The sequence below is a fragment of the Melanerpes formicivorus genome, unplaced genomic scaffold (genome assembly GCF_026170545.1).
Source record: "Melanerpes formicivorus ecotype bairdi unplaced genomic scaffold, bMelFor1.0.p_v2 SCAF_112, whole genome shotgun sequence".
In the NCBI taxonomy this organism is placed as follows: domain Eukaryota; kingdom Metazoa; phylum Chordata; class Aves; order Piciformes; family Picidae; genus Melanerpes; species Melanerpes formicivorus.
Window position 1 is genome coordinate 749046 of NW_027142464.1, and position 20933 is coordinate 769978.

The 20933-nt window shown below is 67.6% G+C and overlaps 1 protein-coding gene across 1 annotated transcript; it reads left to right on the forward strand.

The window, feature by feature from the left end:
• The first annotated feature begins 50 nt into the window (after positions 1–50).
• Positions 51–20804, forward strand: DNAJC7 (DnaJ heat shock protein family (Hsp40) member C7). The gene is given in 15 exon segments (XM_068166965.1): positions 51–164; positions 6961–7049; positions 8689–8750; positions 8752–8814; positions 8923–9036; positions 9859–9933; positions 10257–10375; positions 11313–11466; positions 12054–12218; positions 13132–13223; positions 14139–14212; positions 14790–14936; positions 15117–15269; positions 15825–15887; positions 16579–20804. Coding segments are annotated over 15 exon segments (1485 nt in total). The 5' UTR covers positions 51–87; the 3' UTR covers positions 16617–20804.
• Positions 20805–20933: the final 129 nt, after the last annotated feature.

A 20933-nucleotide genomic window follows, 5' to 3' on the forward strand; every position in this document is an offset into this window, starting at 1 on the left:
GCGCCGCCGCCGTGGCCGGCGGAAGGCCCTCCCGTTCCGGCGCTGCGCCCGCCCCCGCCGCCAGCCCGCAGCGCGGCCGGCGGTAAGATGGCGGCGGCGGAGTGCGATGTGGTGATGGCGGCGCCCGGCGGCCCCGAGCCCGAGCCCGCGGAGGACACGCGCAGGTACGGCCCGGCCCCGCCCCGCCGCACGCGCCTGCTGCTGCCGGGGCCGCCCCGGGCCGCGCCGGGCTGGGCTCACCCGGCCGGCACCGGCGGCAGGCTGAGGCTGGGGGCGCCGGGGGCGGTCCGGGGCGGCAGGTCCCGGGGCCTCGGCGCGGGGTCCTTGTCCGGTTCCGAGCGGGGCCGGCGCACCGGCAGGGCCCCTGCGGCCTTCTCCGGGGGTCCGGCGGCAGCTGTGCAGCGGCAGCGCCCGGGGCAGCGGGCAGGGCAGGGCAGGAGGCGCTCCCCAGGGGCTGCGGCCGGGGGCTGCCCCGGGGCGGACCCTGGGGCGAGGGCTTGCGGCGGGGCCCCGGGCCGGGCAGCGCTGCGGCAGAGGCTTCGCCTCGGGCTGCGGCCGGAGCCTGCCCCGCGCCGGGGCTCCCAGCGCCCCGCAGCAGCGCACAGCCCCGGGGCAGCCGTGGGGCCGCGGCAGGCAGCCGGGGCCGGAGAGCCCCAGGAGCGCAGCTCAGGTCCTTGCTGCCTGCAGGGAGCTTTCCCCGCTGCTGAGGATGAGCAGGGCAGCATTCGGCTGCGCTGGGGAAGGCAGGCTCCCGACTCGTCCCTTTGAGCCTCGCTGCTCCTCCACCGCCCCCAGCCCCTCGTTCCTGCCCCCCTGGAGGCTGCGCCGGGCAGGGTTTGCTCTGCCCTGCCGTGGCTAACGGGAAAGCATCGCCCGGGCAGGGTCCTGCTCGGGAAGTGTCTCTGCTGAAGAGCTGCCGCAGGCTGCCGGCGCCGCTGGGCTGCCGAGGGGAGCTGGAGCGCCGTGCCCGGGAGGGGGGCAGGGAGCGTGGGCTGAGGCTGGGGGGTGGCAATCCCACCCTCCCCGGCACGTTTGCCGCTGTCGGCTGCCGGCAGCAGAGCGTCGCAGTGCCTGCAGGGAGCTGAGGAGCTCCAGTGTGTGGGAAACTCCTCTGGCGCTGCAGCATCCTGGGCAGATCTCCCGGGGAACCGGGCGGGGGGGCAGAGCTATTCCTGGCCCAGGCCAGGTGACTGCTCCAGAAAATCGCTGGGGGGGTGGGATCCAGAGCAGGAAACAAAACTGAAAGCGTTGAGTCCTGCTGCTGGCCTGAGGTGCTCTGTGCTGGCAGGAGCTGGAGGCTGCAGGGGGCAGGAGCTGGCTGCCTGCTGCTGTCTCTGCAAGCAGCTCAATTAGCTGCTGCTGGGTGACAAATTGCAGGGCCCCGTGCTCTCTGTGGGCAACTCCTTCCTGCCCCTGGGCTACTGAAGTGTGCTGGCTGGGATCCTCAGAGCAGCCACATGGGAGAGGCTGCTGCTGGTCACCTCCAGCCTCTCCCTGCCTGCCCTCCTGCAGGCTGCAGCAAAGCAGGCAGCAGGGATGGTGCCAGGGCAGGAGGGGAGCAGGGGCAGCGCTGGGAGGGGAGGCTGCAGCTCTGCAGCAGGGGTTGTGTTGCTGTCCTGGGGCCAGGGCTGTGCTCAGGGCTGTCTCCAGGCAGTGCCTTCCCCTGGAAGTGTCACAGTGCTCCCTTGGCTGCTGGGACCTCGCTCTCTTACCTTGCTCAGAGGGATGTGTGGGCAGGGAATGCTTCCTCTGCTTCCAGTTGCTCTTTCTGGCTGCTCAGAGGGCTCAGGCCTGGCACCCTCCTCCTTCTCCCCTCGTGCACATGTCCTGGGGGCCCTGTGCCTGAGCCCCTTCCTGGCTCACAGCAGGTACAGCTCAGTCTCCTGTAAGCAAGGGTGAGTGCAGCCCTGTGGGGAGGGGGTGGAGGTTGTATTGGGTGTCTGATGTTTGTAAACCACCCTGAGCCCTGTGCAGGCTCCCCAGGGGCACAGGCAGGCTCTGGGCTGGGGCTGGGGGAGCTCCTCTGGGAGAGCCAGCAGCAGTGAGACCCTGCCCTGAGTCACTGCTGCAAGGCAGCACCGAGGGCTCTGTGGTCTGGGCTCACTCAGGAGCTGCAGCACCTCGGGGTGCAGATCCTGTGCTTGGAGGCTCAGCTCTGGGGGCCTGGGCCTGTCCTGTAGGCCCTAGGAGGAAGTTTGCAGCAGTGCCAATCTGTGCTCAGTGATGGGAGCTGATCCCCTGGGCAGCTGCCAGCCTGCCCCTCAGGGGCTGTTGGAGGGGCAGGAGCAGGCTGTGGCCTCAGGGCAGTCCTTGTCTGCTGCTGCACAGCCTGGGGGGGTCCCTGGGGTTGGTGTTGATGCTGGTGTGGCAGTGCCAGCTCCTCTGCTGGGCAGCAGCTGGGCTGCAGGGGCTGCTCTGCCCCAGGAGGTCTCCTTTTAGTTGTTGTCATCATTCTGAGAGGTTCCCAACCCATGGGGACAGCTCCGTCCTGGGCCCAGCTGCTCTGCAAGCTTGGGCTCCCTGGAGGCTGGCCAGGGAGGATTCCCTGGCAGCTCCAGGCTCTGCTGTGTGCCTCAGGCTGGACCTTCCTCCTCCCCAGCTCTGGGGGATGTGGCAGCCCCTCCCAAGGAGCCCCCTGGGCTGCTCTGGAGGTGTGCTGAGGTGAGGCCCCAGGCTGCTGCTCTCTCTGTGCTTGTGCTGCAGCCTCAGGGGTGCTGGTGCAGGGCACCCCAGCTCTGGGTGACCCTGCCAGGAGCAGTGGGGCTGGGGTTGAGCTGGGCCCTGTGGGTGAGGAGGTGCCCAAGGGCTTGGTTAAAGCTGGGGGCTGCCCTGGCTGCTCTCATGGCCAGAGCCTGGGGGCACTGCTTTGGTTTCCTCTGATGTGCTTTGCGTCTCCCATGCCTGTGGTTGTCCTCGGGTGCTGGGGGCGAGGGTGGGGGTGAGGTGGGGGCTTTGTGGGAGCCCTGGGGCAGAGCTTTGCTGCCAGGCAGCTGGGGAGTCCTTGGGCTGCACATGGCAGAGGGTTGGTGTGGCCAGGCCGAAGCTTTCCCTGCCTGGGGGCATGCTGCAGGGGGGCTGCAGGGGGCATTCCTGCTCCCGTGGTGCTGCTGGTGCTCAGTGGGGGGTGCTGATGTGCAGGGAACCTGCCCTGCAGCCCTGCAGCCTCTGCTGCAGCAGGGCCGGCGTGGGGCTGCCTGCCTGGGGGCGCTGAGCACCCCGGGGCGGGGTGGGGGGAGTCTGTTTCCTGCAGCAGAGGACAGGAGCACTGCCGGCGGAGGTCGGCTTCCCCTCGCTGTCGGTCCTGGGGCAGGGTCTCCCCGGTGCCCAGGGAGCTGCAGCCCCTGGCCTGCTCCCCTGGGTGCTGAGGGAGGGGAGGGCAGAGGCTCAGCTGCTGCCCAGTGGCAGGCACAGAGGCTAATTTTAAGCTCAGACATCTGCCTGCTGTAGGCTGGTTTGAGATCACTCAACTTATTTTACCAGCAGCTGAGGAACATCTGACAGCTGAGAATGTGCCCTGGGTGCCAGCCCCCGGGAGCGCTGCAGGCAGGGGCAGAGCCTCTGCAGGAGGCCCTGGGCACAGGCAGCTGTGTGCCAGAGCCCCTCCAGAGGGCTGCTGAGCCTGGGCAGCCCCCGGCAGCCTCCCCGGGGGCTGTGCCTGTTCCAGGGGTTTGAGGTTGTTGCATAAGGGAGGCAGGGAAGGGAGGGGGAGGGGAGGGCCAGGGAGCTGGGGGAGCAAAGCTGCCGAGGTGCCAGGGTGCTGGGGCTGGGTGCAGAGAGGCTGTGTGGCACGGCTGGAGCCAGGAGCTGCTCTCTGCAGCACCCTGAGCCCCTGGGCACTCGCAGCGAGGTGTGTGGAGAGCTGGGGGTGCCAGGGGTGCCAGGGCCGCGGCGGTGCCGGGGGGGTGCCGCGGGGATGCCGGGGGTGCCAGGGCCGCGGGGGTGCCAGGGCTGCCTGTGGGAGCTGCCAGGGGGAGGCAGCAGCTGTGAGGCAAACGTGGGACCGTGCCGGGGGGGCTGCTGCTGGGAGCTCTGTGCTGGAAGGGGCAGGGGCAGCCCTGGGAAGGTTCCTGCTGCCCCCCGGGCCGGGGCAGGGCCTGGGGCACTTCGGGAGGCACAGCTCTGACAAATGTTGTGAAAGAGGAGGGGAAAACGTGTCCTTCCGAAGGGCCTGCTCGGTGTGAGCCCCGGGGCACGGCGGCAGGCGCAGGGCAGCCCCCGGGGCACGGTGGCAGGGGCAGGGCAGCCCCGGGGCAGGGCAGCCCCCGGGGCACGGTGGCAGGGGCAGGGCAGCCGCCGGGGCACGGTGGCAGGGGCAAGGCACCCCCGGGGCACGGCGACGGCAGGGGCAGGGCAGCCCCCGGCGCAGGGCAGCAGCGGCAGGGCAGCCCCGGGGCACGGTGGCAGGGGCAGGGCAGCGGCAGGGCAGTCCCGGGGCACGGCGACGGCAGGGGCAGGGCAGTACCGGGGCACGGTGGCAGGGGCAAGGCACCCGCGGGGCAGGGCGGCAGGAGCAGGGCAGCCCCAGGGCACGGTGGCAGGGGCAGGGCAGCGGCGGCAGGGCGGCAGGGACAGGGCGAGTACCGGGTGAGGGCGGCAGGGGCAGGGCAGCCCCGGGGCAGGGCAGCAGCGTCAGGGCAGCCCCCGGGGCACGGCGACGGCAGGGGCAGGGCAGCCCCGGGGCAGGGCAGCAGCGTCAGGGCTGCCCCCGGGGCAGGGCAGCAGCGTCAGGGCAGCCCCCGGGGCAGGGCAGCAGCGTCAGGGCAGCCCCCGGGGCAGGGCAGCAGCGGCAGGGCAGCCCCCGGGGCACGGCGCCGCCGGAGGGGCCCCGCGGGCGCTGCCTGCGCTCGGAGCAGAGCTCGGCCCCGGGGGTGGCCGCAGCCCGGCAGGGCGCTGCTGCAGCTCCCCAGGCGGCTCGGGGGGAGCGCAGCCTCCGCCGGTGCGGGCGCAGAATGAGCTCATTCAGGCTGCAGCATCTGCTGGGGTGGAACAATCGGCAGCGAGAGCAGCGAGCCGCATGCGGCTCTGCTTGTCACGGCCGGGCGGGAGGTAAACAAGGGCCGGGGCTGCTCTCTGTGTCAGTGGAGCACAGGGCAGCGCTGCTGCGGCTCCTGCCTGCCGGCCCAGCCCTGCTGCCCTGCCCCCCTACCGCCCAGCCCTGCCCCCCTGCTGCCCTGCCCCCCTGCCCCGGGCACTTGGCCTTTGCCAGGCTCTGCCTGTCCCAGAGCCTGGCTCCTCACCTGGCTGCTCCCTGCCCTGCTGCTCTCTGCATCTTTGAGCTGTGATGCTCCAAGCCCTTCTGGGACACCTCTCCCATCATGCAGGGTTTGAGCCCTGGTGCTGTGGACCCATCCCATGGCACAGGATGGCTCTGGTGGCCCTCGGGGAGCAGTAGCAGGCAGGGAGCTGTGCCCTGGCTGCCAGCTGGGTAGGCTGTGGTGGCAATTTGCCATCTCAGGCCAGCTCCTGGCTCGCTGGAGCAGGGGCAGCAGGGCTGGACCAAGCCTGGGAGCCCCGACAAGCCCCTCCTGAGGCAGTGGGGTGCTGGCAGTGCCCATTTCTGTGCCACCCTTCACTCTGCCAGTGAGCAGGGCTGGGCTGGGGTTGCTCCCAGGCTGGAGTGGGGCTGACAGGAGAAGCTCAAACCGAAAGTGAAGAGCACCCTCGAGCTGTGCCAGCTCCTGTGTCCATTGTTCTGCCAGCTGGCACCACTGGGCTGCTGCAGTGAAAACAACTCTGCCTGAGGCAGCTGTGGGGGGTGGCCAAGGGCAGCCCCCAGCGAGCTGCAAGAGATGGGAACTTGTCTGAGCACAATTCCCTTTGTTCTGGCCCTGCTGGGCTGCCTGCACACTGCCTCCTTCGCTGCTGGGCTCCCTCCCTGCTGCCTCTCAGGGTGCCCTGGGACGGCCTGGGGGGGCTCTGGCAGCGCTGCCCCCCTCGGGGGGGGGGGGCACTGAGCCCTGGGGTCAGCCTTGGCTTCCTGAGGGTCTCTGCTTCCTCTGGGCCAGCCCTGTCCTGGGACACATCCTGAGCTGCTCTGATCTGAGAGAGCTCTGTGCAGAGCTGGGTCACCTGCATTGGGCCTGGGGGGCTAAGGAGCCTCTGTGCACCAGGGGGGGCTGAAGCCTGGCTCTGGCTCAGGCCTGGGGCAGGGGCAGGAATGAGCTCCTCAGCCCCAGCAGCAGTTGGCTGGAGGTGTTTGAGGGTAGGGGGTCCTGAGACTCCTCACTCCCTGCCCTGTGCTCTCTGGCCTGGTTCCCTTCTGCTCCCCTGGCTGTCCCCCTGAGCAGCTTGCCTGCAGCAGTGGTGCCCAGAAGCCACTTCCCTGCTGGGCATTCTCTGAAGGAGATGCTGGAGCCCAGCCTGGGAGCGACCCTCCCGGTACAGCTCTGCCCTGGCACACTGGAGGGCACCTGGCTGGTTGGACTCTCTTGGCTCTGCTCCAGCCAGGGTGATGCTCAGAGCCCATGGTGGCCATCCAGCAAGACAGTGGTGACCTGCAGCCACCAGCTGCCCGCTCCCTGCTGTGCCAGGGCCGGGTCCCAGGCAGCAGAGCCCTGCAGGACGCTGAGGGTGATGCTCAGAGCCCTTGGTGGCCATCCAGGAGGACAGTGGTGACCTGCAGCCACCAGCTGCCCGCTCCCATGCTGTGCCAGGGCCGGGTCCCGGGCAGCAGAGCCCTGCAGGACGTTGCTTGGTGGTGGAGCAGAGCGTGGCTGGGGCTGAGATGTGCTGCCCACATCCCTGGTGGGACATGGAGGATGGAGCCTGAGCTGCTCTTTGTTCATTGGCAGAATTTGGCCTCTGTCTGGGGCCAGGGCCTTGGCTGTGGACAAGCAGTGTCTGTCTGCGGCTGCCCCAGAGGGTCCCAGGGGCTGGTGCAGGCTTTGGGCTGCTTGGCCAGGGTCAGAATCCGTTCTGGTGCTGAGTGCTCTTCAGCTGTGCTGTTGTGGTTCCTTCCAGAGAAGCAGAATCCTTCAAGGAGCAGGGCAACGCCTACTACGCCAAGAAGGACTACAACGAGGCCTACAACTACTACACGAAAGCCATAGGTGAGAGCAGCTCCAGATGGGCCCCCCCCCCAGCTCCTGTCCCCCCCTGGCTTCGGACCCCCCTGCTCCTGCCTCCCCCAACTTCGTCTCCCCCCGGCTCCTGCCCCTGCTCCTGCCCCCCTCCCGCTCCTGCCCTGCCCCTGGCTCCTGCCCCCCCCTAGCTCCTGACTCCCCCCAGCTTTGTCTCCCCCTGGCTCCTGCCCCCTCCCCCAGCTTCATCTCCCCCTGGTTTCTGGCCCCCCCTCGTTTCTGCCCCCCCCCCCCAGCTTCATCTCCCCCTGGCTCCTGCCCCCTCCCCCAGCTTCATCTCCCCCTGGCTCCTGCCCCCTCCCCCAGCTTCATCTCCCCCTGGCTCCTGCCCCCTCCCCAGCTTCATCTCCCCCTGGCTCCTGCCCCCCCCAGCTTCATCTCCCCCTGGCTCCTGCCCCCTCCCCCAGCTTCATCTCCCCCTGGCTCCTGCCCCCTCCCCAGCTTCATCTCCCCCTGGCTCCTGCCCCCTCCCCCAGCTTCATCTCCCCCTGGCTCCTGCCCCCTCCCCAGCTTCATCTCCCCCTGGCTCCTGCCCCCTCCCCCAGCTTCATCTCCCCCTGGCTCCTGCCCCCTCCCCAGCTTCATCTCCCCCTGGCTCCTGCCCCCTCCAGCTTCATCTCCCCCTGGCTCCTGCCCCCTCCCCAGCTTCATCTCCCCCCGGCTCCTGACCCCCCTCCCCAGCTTCATCTCCCCCCGGCTCCTGACCCCCCTCCCCAGCTTCATCTCCCCCTGGCTCCTGACCCCTCCCCAGCTTCATCTCCCCCCGGCTCCTGACCCCCCTCCCCAGCTTCATCTCCCCCCGGCTCCTGACCCCCCTCCCCAGCTTCATCTCCCCCCGGCTCCTGACCCCCCTCCCCAGCTTCATCTCCCCCTGGCTCCTGCCCCCTCCCCAGCTTCATCTCCCCCTGGCTCCTGCCCCCTCCCCAGCTTCATCTCCCCCCGGCTCCTGACCCCCCTCCCCAGCTTCATCTCCCCCTGGCTCCTGCCCCCTCCCCAGCTTCATCTCCCCCTGGCTCCTGCCCCCTCCCCAGCTTCATCTCCCCCCGGCTCCTGACCCCCCTCCCCAGCTTCATCTCCCCCCGGCTCCTGACCCCCCTCCCCAGCTTCATCTCCCCCTGGCTCCTGCCCCCTCCCCAGCTTCATCTCCCCCTGGCTCCTGCCCCCTCCCCAGCTTCATCTCCCCCCGGCTCCTGACCCCTCCCCAGCTTCATCTCCCCCCGGCTCCTGACCCCCCTCCCCAGCTTCATCTCCCCCGGCTCCTGCCCCCCCCCCCCCCCCCCCCGGCTCCTGCCCCTCCCCCGGTTTCTGTCCCCCCCAGCTTCAGCCTCCCCCTGGCTCCCTCCCAGCACAGGGGGAAGCCTTCAGGGGGTGAAGGGTCCCCAGAGTGCTGCAGCAGGCCCAGGTTTGCCCTGCAGCCGAGGCGGTGTCCGCCCTGCGCCGCGGTGCCGGCGGCAGTGCCAGCAGCGATGCCGGCGGCGGTGCCGGCGGCGGTGCCGGGTGCAGGCTGCCTGGGGCCAGCTCACAGAGCCGGGGGCAGCGGGAGGCTGTCAGCCGGCCACAGGCCGCCCGGCCGCCGGCACCGCCCTGAGCAGCGCCGCTGCCCCCGCAGACACCTGCCCCGGCAGCGCCAGCTACTACGGCAACAGAGCTGCCACGCTGATGATGCTCGGCCCGCTTCCGCGAGGCCCTGGCGGACGCCCAGCAGTCGGTCAGGCTGGACGACAGCTTCCTGCGGGTAGGTGCCGGCCCCGCGCCTGCCAGCCGCTGCTGCAGCCCTGCCGCTGCTGCAGCCCTGCCGCTGCAGCTCCCTCCTGCTGCAGCTCCCTCCTGCCTGTCCCCACAGGGCCACCTCCGGGAAGGGAAGTGCCACCTCTCCCTGGGCAATGCCATGGCTGCCAGCCGCTGCTTCCAGCGCGTCCTGGAGCTGGACCACAAGAACGGCCAGGCACAGCTGGAGGTAGGGGCTGCCCGCGGGGCACTGTGCCCAGCCCCTGGGGCTGCCCGCGGGGCACTGCACCACAGGGCACTGTGGCCGGCCCCTGGGGCTGCCCGCGGGGCACTGCACCACAGGGCACTGTGCCCGGCCCCTGGGGCTGCCCGCAGGACACTGTGCCCGGCCCCTGGGGCTGCCCGCAGGGCACTGTGCCCGGTACCTGGGGCTGCCCGCGGGGCACTGTGCCCGGTACCTGGGGCTGCCTGCGGGGCACTGTGCCACAGGGCACTGCCCGGCCCCTGGGGCTGCCCACGGGGCACTGTGCCACAGGGCACTGCCCGGCCCCTGGGGCTGCCCGCGGGGCACTGTGCCACAGGGCACTGCTCGGCCCCTGGGGCTGCCAGAGGCAATGGTAAAGCCTCTCACTTCAGACCTGCAGGGTGGGACCCCCGTGGTGGTGAGCAGGGGCTGTGTGCTGGGAGGGGATGGGCAGGGGGCTGCTGCCCAGGCCTCTGGGCCTGGCTCTCAGCAGGGCTTTGGCACTTGGGTGCCTGGCAGTCCCTGCCTGGCAGAGGGGCTGAGCTGGGCCTGCTCCCAGCACTGCAGAGGCAGAGTGGGGGCTGGTGCCAGGGAGCTCAGGGGTGGGTGATGCAGCCACCTCTGGTGTCTCTCTGCCAGGGGTCTCCCTGGGCTGCCAGCTGGCTCTGGGGTTCAGAGCAGTTGTCAGGATGGCAGAAGTGCTGCTGTGCTCCCTGCCCTGTGCCCTGCAGGGGGTCTGAAATGCTGCTGGAAGGTGCCTGAGGGCAGTGCCAGCCCTGTGCCCAGTGCTGTGCTCTCCTCCTGCAGCTGAAGAACGCCAGCACCGTGCTGGAGTATGAGAAGATCGCTGAGGTGGACTTTGAGAAGAGAGACTTCAGGAAGGTGAGGCTCAGCTGCCTGCCTCCTGCTGCCCTGGGGGCTGGCAGCTTGTGCCTGCCCGCTTCAGCCTCCTGCCTCTTCCGCTGCCTGGCACCAGCCAGCTGGCACAGGGGCCGCACAGCTTCTGCCGGTGGGGCAGGGCTGGCTTCCGAGCGGTGAACGCAGCAGAGCTCACCCCGAGGAGGGAGGTGGCTGGGCTGCAGCCCTGGGGAAGGGAGGGCAGAACACTGCCCATGGAGAGATGCCTCAGGGAGGAGGCCTCCAGCAGCAGGGGTGCCCAGAGGAGTGAGGCCTGTGGGCAGCAGCTGGCAGCTGTGCCCCTGCAGGTTGTGTTCTGCATGGATCGAGCCCTGGAGTTCGCCCCTGCCTGCCACCGCTTCAAGATCCTCAAGGCCGAGTGCCTGGCGCTGCTGGGACGCTACCCTGAGGCCCAGTCCGTGGCCAGGTGAGCGCCCCCTGGCGGCTGGGCTGGTGCTGGGGGCACTGGGGCAGTGCCGGGGGTGCTGTGCTGGTGCCAGGTGTGCCGGTGCCGGGGGGGTGCTGGTTCTAGTGCTGTGCTGGCACCACGGTGCCGGGGGGGTGTGGTGCCAGGGGGATGCTGTGCCGGTGCTGCGGTGCCGGGGGGGTGTGGTGCCAGGAGGGTGCTGTGCCGGTGCCGGGGGGGGTGTGTGTGCCGCTGCTGTGGTGCCGGGGGGGTGTGGTGGCAGGAGGGTGCTGTACCGGTGCCGAGGAGGGGGTGCTGGTGCCGGGGGTGCCAGTGCTGTGCCGGTGCCGGGGGGGGTGCTGGTGCCGGTGCTATGCCGGTGCCGCGGGGCCGGGGGAGTGCTGGTGCCGGTGCCACGGTGCCTGGGGGATGCAGTGCCGGGGGGGTGTGTGCTGGTGTCGGTGCTTTGCTGGTGCTGCGGTGCCGGTGGGGGGGTGCGGTGCTGGTGCTGCGGTGCCAGGAGGGTGCTGTGCCGGTGCCGGGGAGGGGGTGCTGGTCCCGTGGGTGCCGGTGCTGTGCCGGCGCCGTGGTGCCGGGGGGGTGTGGTGCCGGGGGGTGGGGTGCTGTGCCGGTGCTGGGGCGGGGTGTGCTGGTGCTGTGCCGGTGCTGTGGTGCCAGGGGGGTGTGGTGCCAGGAGGGTGCTGTGCCGGTGCCGGGGCGGGGTGTGCTGGTGCTGTGCCGGTGCTGTGGTGCCAGGGGGGTGTGGTGCCAGGAGGGTGCTGTGCCGGTGCTGGGGCGGGGGTGCTGGTGCCGGGGGTGCCGGTGCTGTGCCGGTGCCGTGGTGCCAGGGGGGTGTGGTGCCAGGGGGGTGCTGTGCCGGTGCCGGGGGGTGGGGTGCTGGTGCCGGGGGTGCCGGTGCTGTGCCGGTGCCGCGGTGCCGACGCCCCGTGCCCGGCAGCGACATCCTGCGGCTGGACGCCACCAACGCGGACGCGCTGTACGTGCGAGGGCTGTGCCTGTACTACGAGGACTGCATCGAGAAGGCTGTGCAGTTCTTCGTGCAGGCCCTGCGCATGGCTCCCGACCACGAGAAGGCCTGCCTGGCCTGCAGGGTGAGCGGGGGCCCTGGGGTGCGGCCCTGGGGTGGTCCCCTGGGGCGGGACCCCGGGGCGGGGGCCCAGCTGCCTGCCCTGGATCCATCCCTGCTGCCCCAGCCCTGCCCCAGCCCTGCCTGCGGCACTTGCAGGGCTGCCTGCCCCTCCCTCGCTCCCTGCTGGGCTGCAGGCGGTGTCAGCCCTGGCCCCCAGCCTCTCCCCCCTGGTGCTGGGAGGTTGCTGCCTCCCAGACTCCTCCTTCCCTGCTGCTCTTCCCTCGCTGCTGCTCTCTGAGTGACGTTTGCTCACCTCAGCAGTTGGAGGTTCCTGGCCCTGGAGATCCCGTTCCTGGGGTTTTGAATCTGCCAGTCTGCTTCCCTGCCCTGTTCTGGTCTCAGGCTCTGTGCCCCTGGCAGTGCCTGCAGCTGGCACTGTCTGTCCTGTGCCGCTGCTGGGGAGTGCAGGCTGCTGCCAGCGCAGCTCAGCTGCTGCAGCAGGGCTGGGACTTGGGTGTCCTGCAGCGGGGGCTGCAGCCTGGTTCTCACCCAGCCAAAGGAAGGTGCTTGGTGCCCTCAGGGCCTTAGCCAGGGTTTCCTTGCTTCCAGAATGCCAAAGCACTTAAAGCAAAGAAGGAAGATGGAAACAAAGCCTTCAAGGAAGGCAACTACAAGCTGGCTCATGAGCTGTACACAGAGGCCCTGGGCATAGACCCCAACAACATCAAAACCAACGCCAAGCTCTACTGCAACCGAGGGACAGTGAACTCCAAGGTGAGGAGCCCTGAGCCTCCAGCACCTTCCTCCCTCTGCAGAGAGCTGCCCCTGGGGCTGCTGCAGCAGCTGCTCTGCCGGGGCTGGGGGCAGCCTCTTCAGGGCTTTGTGCTTGCACAATGCTTGGATCCTCTCCAGCCTGACTCCTGAAGATACCAAACTCAGTGCTTGAGCTGCACAGAGTGGGAGGGAGAGAGGAGTGGAGCTCAGGCTTCTCATGAGCAGCCTTCTTTGTCTGCTTCCCAGTGATGAGGAGGTAGCTTAGCTGTGCTGTGCTTGGCAGCTCTCAGTCCTGCCACTCCTCTGCCTTGCTCTGGGTTTGGGCTATAAAAAGCTGACCCAGTTCCAAGCCCTGGGTGCCTTCCCCAGCTCTGCTTTTGCACTGCAGTCAGAGATGCAGAGGAGCAGGCACTGCTGTGCCACTGCTCCCAGCTCCCACCCTGCACCTCCTCTAGGCATATTTCCTCCTCCTCGGGGTTCTCCAGGCCCTGGTCAGGAGGCAGAGGCTGTGCTGCAGCCCTGGGCCCTGGGGTGAGCCGCAGGCAGGGGCAGGGAACATTTTGTGTGGCTCTTTGTGCCTGGAAACAGCACTGAAAACCACAAAACCTCCTCTCAGTGTCTCTTTTCCTGTCAGGAGCTTGGTTTGGACACTGGGAGGTGGCTTTCAGGTTGCCCTCAGGCAGATCCTTGTTTCCAAGTGCACTTCTTGGGCAGGAGCTCTCCCCACGCCCCTGGGCAGGCTTCTTGGTGTTCCCTAGGAGCCAGAAGCTGTGCTCTGGGGGAAGAAAAAAATTCCTAGGCAGACAGCCAAGCAAGTGAGAATTCAGAGGTTCCCTGCAGCTCCCATGGGCCCAGAGGCACAGCACAGCTCAGCAGGGGCTGCCCTGGGGCTGCCTTCTCTCTGCTCTTGCAGCTGAGGAAGCTGGAGGAGGCCATCGACGACTGCACGAACGCGGTGAAGCTGGACGACACCTACATCAAAGCCTACCTGAGGAGAGCACAGTGGTGAGCAGAGCCTGCCCCCCTGCCCAGCAGGGCACGGGGGGGGACACATCTGAGCCTCCACTGAGCTGTCCTGGGGGGCCCTGAACTGATTCCTCCTGCTAAGGGCAGCGGAGAGCTGTGTGCGCCGCGGCTCCGGGCTGCCTGTGGCTGCTGTGCTGGGGCAGGGCTGGCTCCCTGCTGGGCTCCTGGGGCTGCTGGGAGACCTCCTGAGCCACAGAGCCCTCTCCAGCTCCTGCAGAAGGACTGCAGTGGGTAGAAGAGAGCTGGCAGAGCTGAGAGTCTGTCCTGCTCCCCATGCAGGAGGAAGCAGCTGAGACTCCATCCTCGGCCTTGGGCAGTGCCCCGGGGTGGTGCAGGGAGGTTGGGCAGGTGGTGAGAGGAGCTCTGGGGCTCTGTCTCCTTTGGAGTAGCCAGGGCAGGGCTCCAGGCCTGTGGATTTCTTGGCTGCTCTCCTCAGGGTTGGGGCAGAGGTGCCTGGCTTGCAGGTGAGCCAAACCCCTCCTTGCAGCCTCCAGTGTCCTTCTCCATCTCAGGAGCTGCTGAGTTACAGTGGGCAGCTGTAGTGCCAGCAGATGGGCACAGGGCCCTCTGGGGTGCCAGGACTGTCCCTTCCCAGCAGCCTCACTGCTCTGCACCAGCCCCAGGGGGGCCCTGCTGGCTGGGATGGGCTCCTGAGGCTGGACAGAGCCTGGCAGCAGCCAGGTCCTTAGAGCAGACCCTGAGCTGCTAAGTGAGGCTGCAGCCTCCACTGGGAGCCCCAAGCGCAGATCCCTGTGCCAGGAGTGCCCCCAGGCAGCAGGTGCTGTGCTGCCCCTGGCCAGCAGTGCCCCGGGTGGGCTCCTGGGCTGCCCCTGGCCAGCAGTGCCCCTGGGTGGGCTCCTGGGCTGCCCCTGGCCAGCAGCTGCCTCCCCACAGCTACATGGACACAGAGCAGTACGAGGATGCTGTCCGCGACTACGAGAAGGTTTACCAGACGGAGAAGACGAAAGGTGAGGCCTTGGCCACCCCCCTGCTCCTTCCCCTCCTGCCCTGCCCCTCCTGCCCTGACCCTGGCTGCCTCTCCTGCCCCTCAGCTGACATTTCATTCTGCTTGCTTCCCCCCCCACCCCTACATCAAGCACTGCTTTGCCTCCTCTTGCCCCTGCAGGACCCAGCTGGGTGTCCTGGCTTGGGCTGGAGCAGGACCAGCCCAGCCCCGGCAGCTGTGGCTGTCCTCAGGAGCACCCTGAGTGCCTCTCAGCAGCTGCTCTCTCTCTGCCATTGAGTGCTGGGAAGGTTGCCCAGCCCCTGGCTGCAGCACTGCTCTGCTTCTGCTGCTCCTGAGCTTCTCCCTTGGCTGGAGTGCAGCAGAGGGACCTTGGTCCCTGTGGTTCAGTGCATTGCCCTGTGCTGGGAGCCAGCCTGGGCTGGGCACTGAGGCTGCAGTTAGCTGCCTGGCTGTGGTCCAGCTGTGTTGGTTACCTGTGGCACTGGAGTCCTGCATGCCAGCTCCACTCCAGGCCTTGGCCTTTGCAAGAGGCCATGCCCAGTGCTGATGCCACTCTCCCTTGGCACTGCCCCTTGCAGAGCACAAACAGCTGCTCAAGAATGCCCAGGTGGAGCTGAAGAAGAGCAAGAGGAAAGACTACTACAAAATCCTGGGGGTGGACAAGAATGCCTCAGAGGATGAGATCAAGAAGGCCTACAGGAAAAGGGCACTGATGCACCACCCAGGTACCCCCTGGCAGCAGGGTGGGCACTGTGACCTCGCTCTGGGCAGCACCCAGGGGCAGTGAGGGGAGGGGACCCCTGGAGCAGCTCTGAGCCCGCAGACCTGACACAGCCTGGGGCTGGGGCATGGCTCCACCTCCCCTGGGCACTGAAGGCTTTGTTGCTGCCTGGTTGTGTCCCCAGACAGACACAGTGGGGCCAGTGCAGAGGTGCAGAAGGAGGAGGAGAAGAAGTTCAAGGAGGTGGGGGAGGCCTTCACCATCCTCTCAGACCCCAAGAAGAAGGCTCGCTACGACAGCGGCCAGGACCTGGAGGAGGATGGCCTCAACATGAGAGGTCAGTGTGCCCCCTGGGCCCTGCCCCAGCAGCTCTGGAGAGGTCACAGCTGGGGAAGAGCTGCCAGGTGATGGAGCCCAAGCCTGGCTGGTGGCTCCTGAGGCCATTTGGGGCCTGCTCCCCCTACAGCAAACCTCCCCTGCAGTAATGCCCTCAGCTGCCCTGGGCTGGGCTCTGGGGGTGGCAGATCTGTGCTGGTTGAGCCTGTGGAGCTCTGGGTGGTGTGGTGGATGCTGCCTGAGCCTGCAGGGCCTCACTGCTGAGGGGCAGGAAGCCTCCACAGGCAGCAGAGCAGCACCTCACAGGCTGTGGTCCCCAAATGCTGCCCCTCCACGATGCTCAGGTTGCCCTGGGCCTGAAGCTGTCTCTTGGGCAGCTGCTCTCTTCCTGCTGGCCCTGGCCCTGTGCTCTGCCCTGCAGTGCCCAGAGCAGGCTGCTGCTTGCTGGCTTTTTGTGCCCTTGCAGGGAGCTGGCTGGGCCCCAGCTCAGTGCCAGTTTCTGGGCTGAGTGCTGAGAGTTTCACTCCTGCTCACAGCTTCCTTTTCCTCCCTCTAGACGTTGATGCAAATAACATCTTCAAGGCCTTCTTCGGCGGGCCAGGTGGCTTCAGTTTTGAAGGTGGGTGGAGGGCACAGACCCCTGGCTGGCACCCCCTGAGCCCATCAGGGTGCATGTGCTCCTCCAGGAGGCAGTTTGGCTTTGCCACTCCAGCATCTGAGAGCTTTGGGGCAGTGCCATCTGCCCAGCATCCCAGCTGGTGGCACAGTGCCAGGGGACCCTTCCCTGGCAGTGTCTGTGGGCTCTGCTGTCCCATGGGGCTCGGGGTGGTGCCATGGCGTGGGGGCAGCTGCTGCTGCTGGCACAGCAAGAGGCAGCTCTTGGCCAGAGCTGTGCCCATGCAGCACTGCTCTGCTGAGCCCTCCTGGGGCCTCTGCTTGCAGACCCCTTGGGGTGGTGAAGCTGCTGCTCAGGGTGCCCCCAGCCCCTGCAGCAGAGCCCCTTGGGGAGCTGTGTCCTTGGAGGCCTTTAGCTGAGGGAAGTGCAGCAGCCTGGCAGGTTCCCTGTGCTGTTTGCCCTCCTCCCTGCAAGCCTCTCCCCCTCCCCCCACTGCCAGCTCTCCCCTCCTGGCCCTGTGGGAGCTCAGCTGCCAGCGGTGCCCAGCAGAGGCCTCCCCTTGGTGCCCAGCAGAGGCCTCCCCTCTGCGCCAGCGCTGGGAGCGGAGCCCTGGCTCTGCCCCGGACAGGGAGCGGAGCAGGGCTCCAGGCTGGGCTCTGGAGCTGCTAACCTCTCTCATTTTTGCCTCTTTCAGCTTCTGGGCCTGGAAGCTTCTTTTTCCAGTTCGGTTAAGAGAGCCCCAGGGCAGCCCCAGCTGACCTCCTCTCGACCTCCGCCAGGCCGTACGTAGCCCCTGCCCCCACCGCCTCTGTTGTCCTTAGAGCAGTTCCACCCTCTGGCTGGAGGCCTCTGTTGTGTGCTGTGTGTGAAGAGGAAGCCAGCCCGGGGGGGGGGAAGGCTCTGGTGAATTCTGTTCTACTGTTAACTTTGTTAAGAAAAGAGAAAAGAAACAAACCCAGCCAAGCCCCAACCAAACCCAACTGAGCCCCAGCCAAACCCCAGCCAAACCCAACCAGCCCCAACCGAGCCCCAACCAGCCCCAACCAAGCCCCAGCCAAACCCAACCAGCCCCAACTGAGTCCCAACCAGCCCCAACCAAACCCCAGCCAAACCCAACCAGCCCCAACCAAACCCAACCGAGCCCCAGCCAAGCCACCCAATGCAACCCCCCCCCCCCCCCCCCAGGGTGAATAAAGCAAAGCTTCGACTCCTCTGCTCCCTCCACGCCGCCCTGCAGCCTGCCCCTGCTGCCCAGAGGATTCCCCTGAGCTCCTCCTGCTGGGGTGAGGGCAGCTCCTGGCTTGGCAGCGTGGCAGGGCCTGCACTGGCTGCTGAGTGACCCGAGGCCTCTGGTGCCAGGAGGGAGCCAGCTCCACGCAATCGCCTCCTGCCCGCAGCCCCCTCCGGCTCCTCCTCCAGCTCCTGCCCCCGGGCACTGGCTGCAGGGGAGCTGTGAGGGGAGCACTCCTGGGGCAGAAGTGCTGCTGTGGCTCTGCAGGAGCACTGCCTGAGGTGCAGCTGGGACCGAAGGGCTCTGTGTGGCCCCCTCCAGGACTGTGCTGTCGCAGGCGCTGTGGGACTGGGGCTGGACCTCTGCGCCGGACCTTCTCCCTCGGAGCTGATCCACTTGGACCTGGAATCTCTGTGCTGAAACTTGAGTCTCGTTTTTGGTTTCTGTTTTCTTTTGTTGAGCTTGATGTTTGCTTTGGTGTCCCTGGTCCCTGACGTGGAGGAGCCCCTCCTGGCTCTGAAGAGATGCAAAGTAAAAGTTGAGGTTCCTGGGTGCAGCTTGGCTGTGTGTGTGCGGCGCAGCAGCCGGACGGAGGTGAGCAGCTTGCAGCCAGCAGGGATTTACTCTCCAAAGAAGCAAGAAAATGCAAAGCCAAGCTCTGGACTGACAGCCTGGCCCTGGCTCCCCCTGCACCCTGCCAGGATGAGTGCTGGAGGGAGCTGCCTGCAGCTGCTCTGGAGCTGGGAAGGGCTTCGGCCGGCAGGGCGCTGCCAGCTCCTGTGAACGCTGAGCTGTTGGCACCAGAGCTGTGGTGGCACAGCCAGGGCTCTGCTGGGAGGGGACTCTGGGAGCAGAGTTCTTCCCTTCTGGCTGGAGAGCAAAGAGCCTTTGTGCCAGGTGCTCTGTGCAGCCTCTGGAGCCTGCTGTGGGTGAGGGCTGGCAGAGCTCTGGGCTTGCTCAGAGGGTGAGGGGAGCTGGGCTGGCTCTGGGCAGTGCCAGCAGGGCAGGGGCTGGGCAGTGCTGCTGGGAGCTGCTCTGTGGTGGTGACCTTTGGAGGCTGGCAGCAGCTGCTGGTGCAGGCAGGAGTGCTCCAGGCAGACCTGGCACCGACTTTTGCCTACCTTCTGCCAGCTGCTTCCTGCAGGGGCAGGCTGCAGGCGGGGACTGCTGAGTGCTGGCATCTTTGTCTTCCTTCCTCTGAGGGCTGTGCTTGGCCTGGCTGCAGCTCCCCTGAGCCTCAGCTGCAGCAGTTGCAGTCGTGCATGCTGCTGCCTGTGGCCAGCACTGCAGCCCCTGCCTGTGCCCTGCCTGCATGCCTGCCAAGCTGCTCTCCCAGGGAAGGTTTAAGGGCTTCAGTTCTGCAGCTGCAGGACAAGGACAATATTTTGTGAGCCACCTGGAGGCAGCTTGCAGAGCAGGCAGTGCTGGGGGCCCCAGGCCCAGCCTCCCCTCTGCTCACTCTTCCTTCTCACCAGGGCTGGCCTGACCCAGGCTGCAGTGGGAGCAGAGCAAGGTCCTGGCACTGCCCAGGCTCTGCCCTGGGGAGCTGCTGCCCTGCTCTATGCACATTGATCCTCCCCAGCTCTCCTGGCTCCCAGTTCACAGGAGCTGAATGTGGCACTCTGGCCCCTGGGCCCCTGTGCTGTGTCTGCTGGTGGTGTCCAGCTGGGACTGCCCTGCAGAGGAGCCCTGCAGAGGAGCCCTGCAGAGGAGCCCTGCAGAGGAGCCCTGCAGAGGAGCCCTGCAGAGGAGCCCTGCAGAGGAGCCCTGCAGAGGAGCCCTGCAGAGGAGCCCTGCAGAGGAGCCCTGCAGAGGAGCCCTGCAGAGGAGCCCTGCAGAGGAGCCCTGCAGCTGTCCCTAGGGTCTCTTGCTGTCTCCCCAGACCCTGGCAGAGCCCTTCCCTGGAGGCCAGTGGGGTGGTGCTGAGAGGAGCTGCCCAGCAGACCTTTCCCCCTGTGTCAGTGTTAACCTGGGGAGTGCCAAGACCTGAGGGCTGCTGTGGTGTGCCCCGAGGTGGAGGTGGGCACAGGACCTCTGTCTGTGCCCCTCAGCCCCCAGCTCCTGCCCAGTGCCTCCTGAGGGAAGGGTGAGAGCTGCTGCCAGGGGCAGTGCCCAGAGAGAGCCAAGGGCCAGGCCAGGCTGGGGAGCCAGGAAGGAGCCTGGGGGCAGTTTCTGTGACACAGCTCCAGGGCTGGCACTGGAGCTGGCAGCTCCTGACAGCTGCAGGGCAAATGGGGCCTGGGCAGCCCCAGCCTGTGAGGGGAGGGAGGCTGCCCCCTGCCTCAGGAGCTTTGCAGGGAGGTCAGGAAGTGCTGAGCTGCCCTCAAGAGTCCTCTTTGCCTGCTCATGGGGTGCCCAGCAGTGGGGGGCAGTAAGCTGGGAGCAGGCAGCAGGGCTGTGGGCAGCAGATGTTGGGGGGCAGCACCCTGGGCTGGGCTGCAGGGCACAGCCTGGACCCTGTGTGCATTCACAAAGGGAAGCTGCAGCAGCTCCACCTCCTGCAGGGCAGTGGGGAGAGTCCTCTGCAGCTGCACTGAACCTGGCCTTGAGCCTGGCTGTAGAGAGCCCTCAGCTGCCCCTGGGTGCCCACCTGGGCTGCAGGGGCCTGGTTGGTGAGGGCTGCTCTGTGGGTACCTGGGAGGGAGGCAGAGGGAGGGAGGAAAGGCTCAGGGCCCAGAGTGTGGCTGCAGCTCCTTCAGTGTCTGAGGGGACAGAGTCAGAGCTGCTCTGCTGCTGCTCCCAGCTGCTGCTCCCTGCCCTTGGCCACCTCCCTCCTCAGCCAGGGCAGGGCCACAGCGCTGAGCCCAGGCTGTGGTCTGCACTTCCAAGGTGGTTTCTGCCCTCTCAGCACTGACTGCAGAGAGTCTCTTACCTTCACCTGGATGGTTTCATCCTGATCAATTTGTGCCTTGTACCCTCCCCTAGGGAGAAGGTTGGCTCCTGTGTGGCACCCACCCAGGCTCCTCCAGGCAGTGCCAGCTCCAGCTGCTGCCACCCAGGCTGGCAGGCAGCAGTTGGGACCCTGGCAGCTTGGTGACTCCTCTGTGCTCTCTGTGCCCACAGCCCTGTGCTTGGCCCTGGCCCTGCTTCCCAGGGCTTGGCCCTGGCCTTGCCCAGGACTGGCCCTGGAGCACAGCTGCTGCAGGGCAGCTCTGGGGTGAGGGGTGGGGAGCTGGGGGAGGGCTGGGTGCAGCTGGCAGCCCTGCCCACAGCTCACCTCCCCCCCACCCCCCTGCTTTCCCTGCTCCAGAGGGGGGGAGGCGGGATGCGGGGGGGGGGGGGGGGGGAAGGAGCAAACAGCCCCCCCCAGGGGAGGGGGTGAGGCCAGAGGGGCACCGATGTGAAGCCACCTTGGAGAGGACCCCGAGGCTGAGCTGAAGCCCTGAGCCCTTCCCTGGGGGCAGGCAGCAGTGCATGCAGCAAGGCCTGGCCCCAGCTGTGCCCAGAGCCACCTCTGAGAGCCAGGCTCCAGCTCAGGGCAGAGCCCTGCAGGACCCTGGGACCTCCCAGGCTGGGGGCTGGCAGAAATGTGAATCTTTGTTGTTTACTTCATTAGGCAGTGGTGGTGGTGGTGGTGATGATGATGATGATGTGTGTGTATGAAGAGTCTGAGAGCCTGAGGCAAGGCAGATGCCATTGGTTTACTTTATTATAAAGTGTATATGATGTACAAATAAAAACTGAACCCAGCAGGCTCCTGCTGTGCTGCTTGGGCAGGCCCAGGGGCCCTGGCTGTGCCCTGCTGCTGGAGGGCAGCCACAGCCTCGGGGCCTTCCCTGGGCCGGGGAGGGAGGGGGCAGCATCCTGCTGCGCTCCCC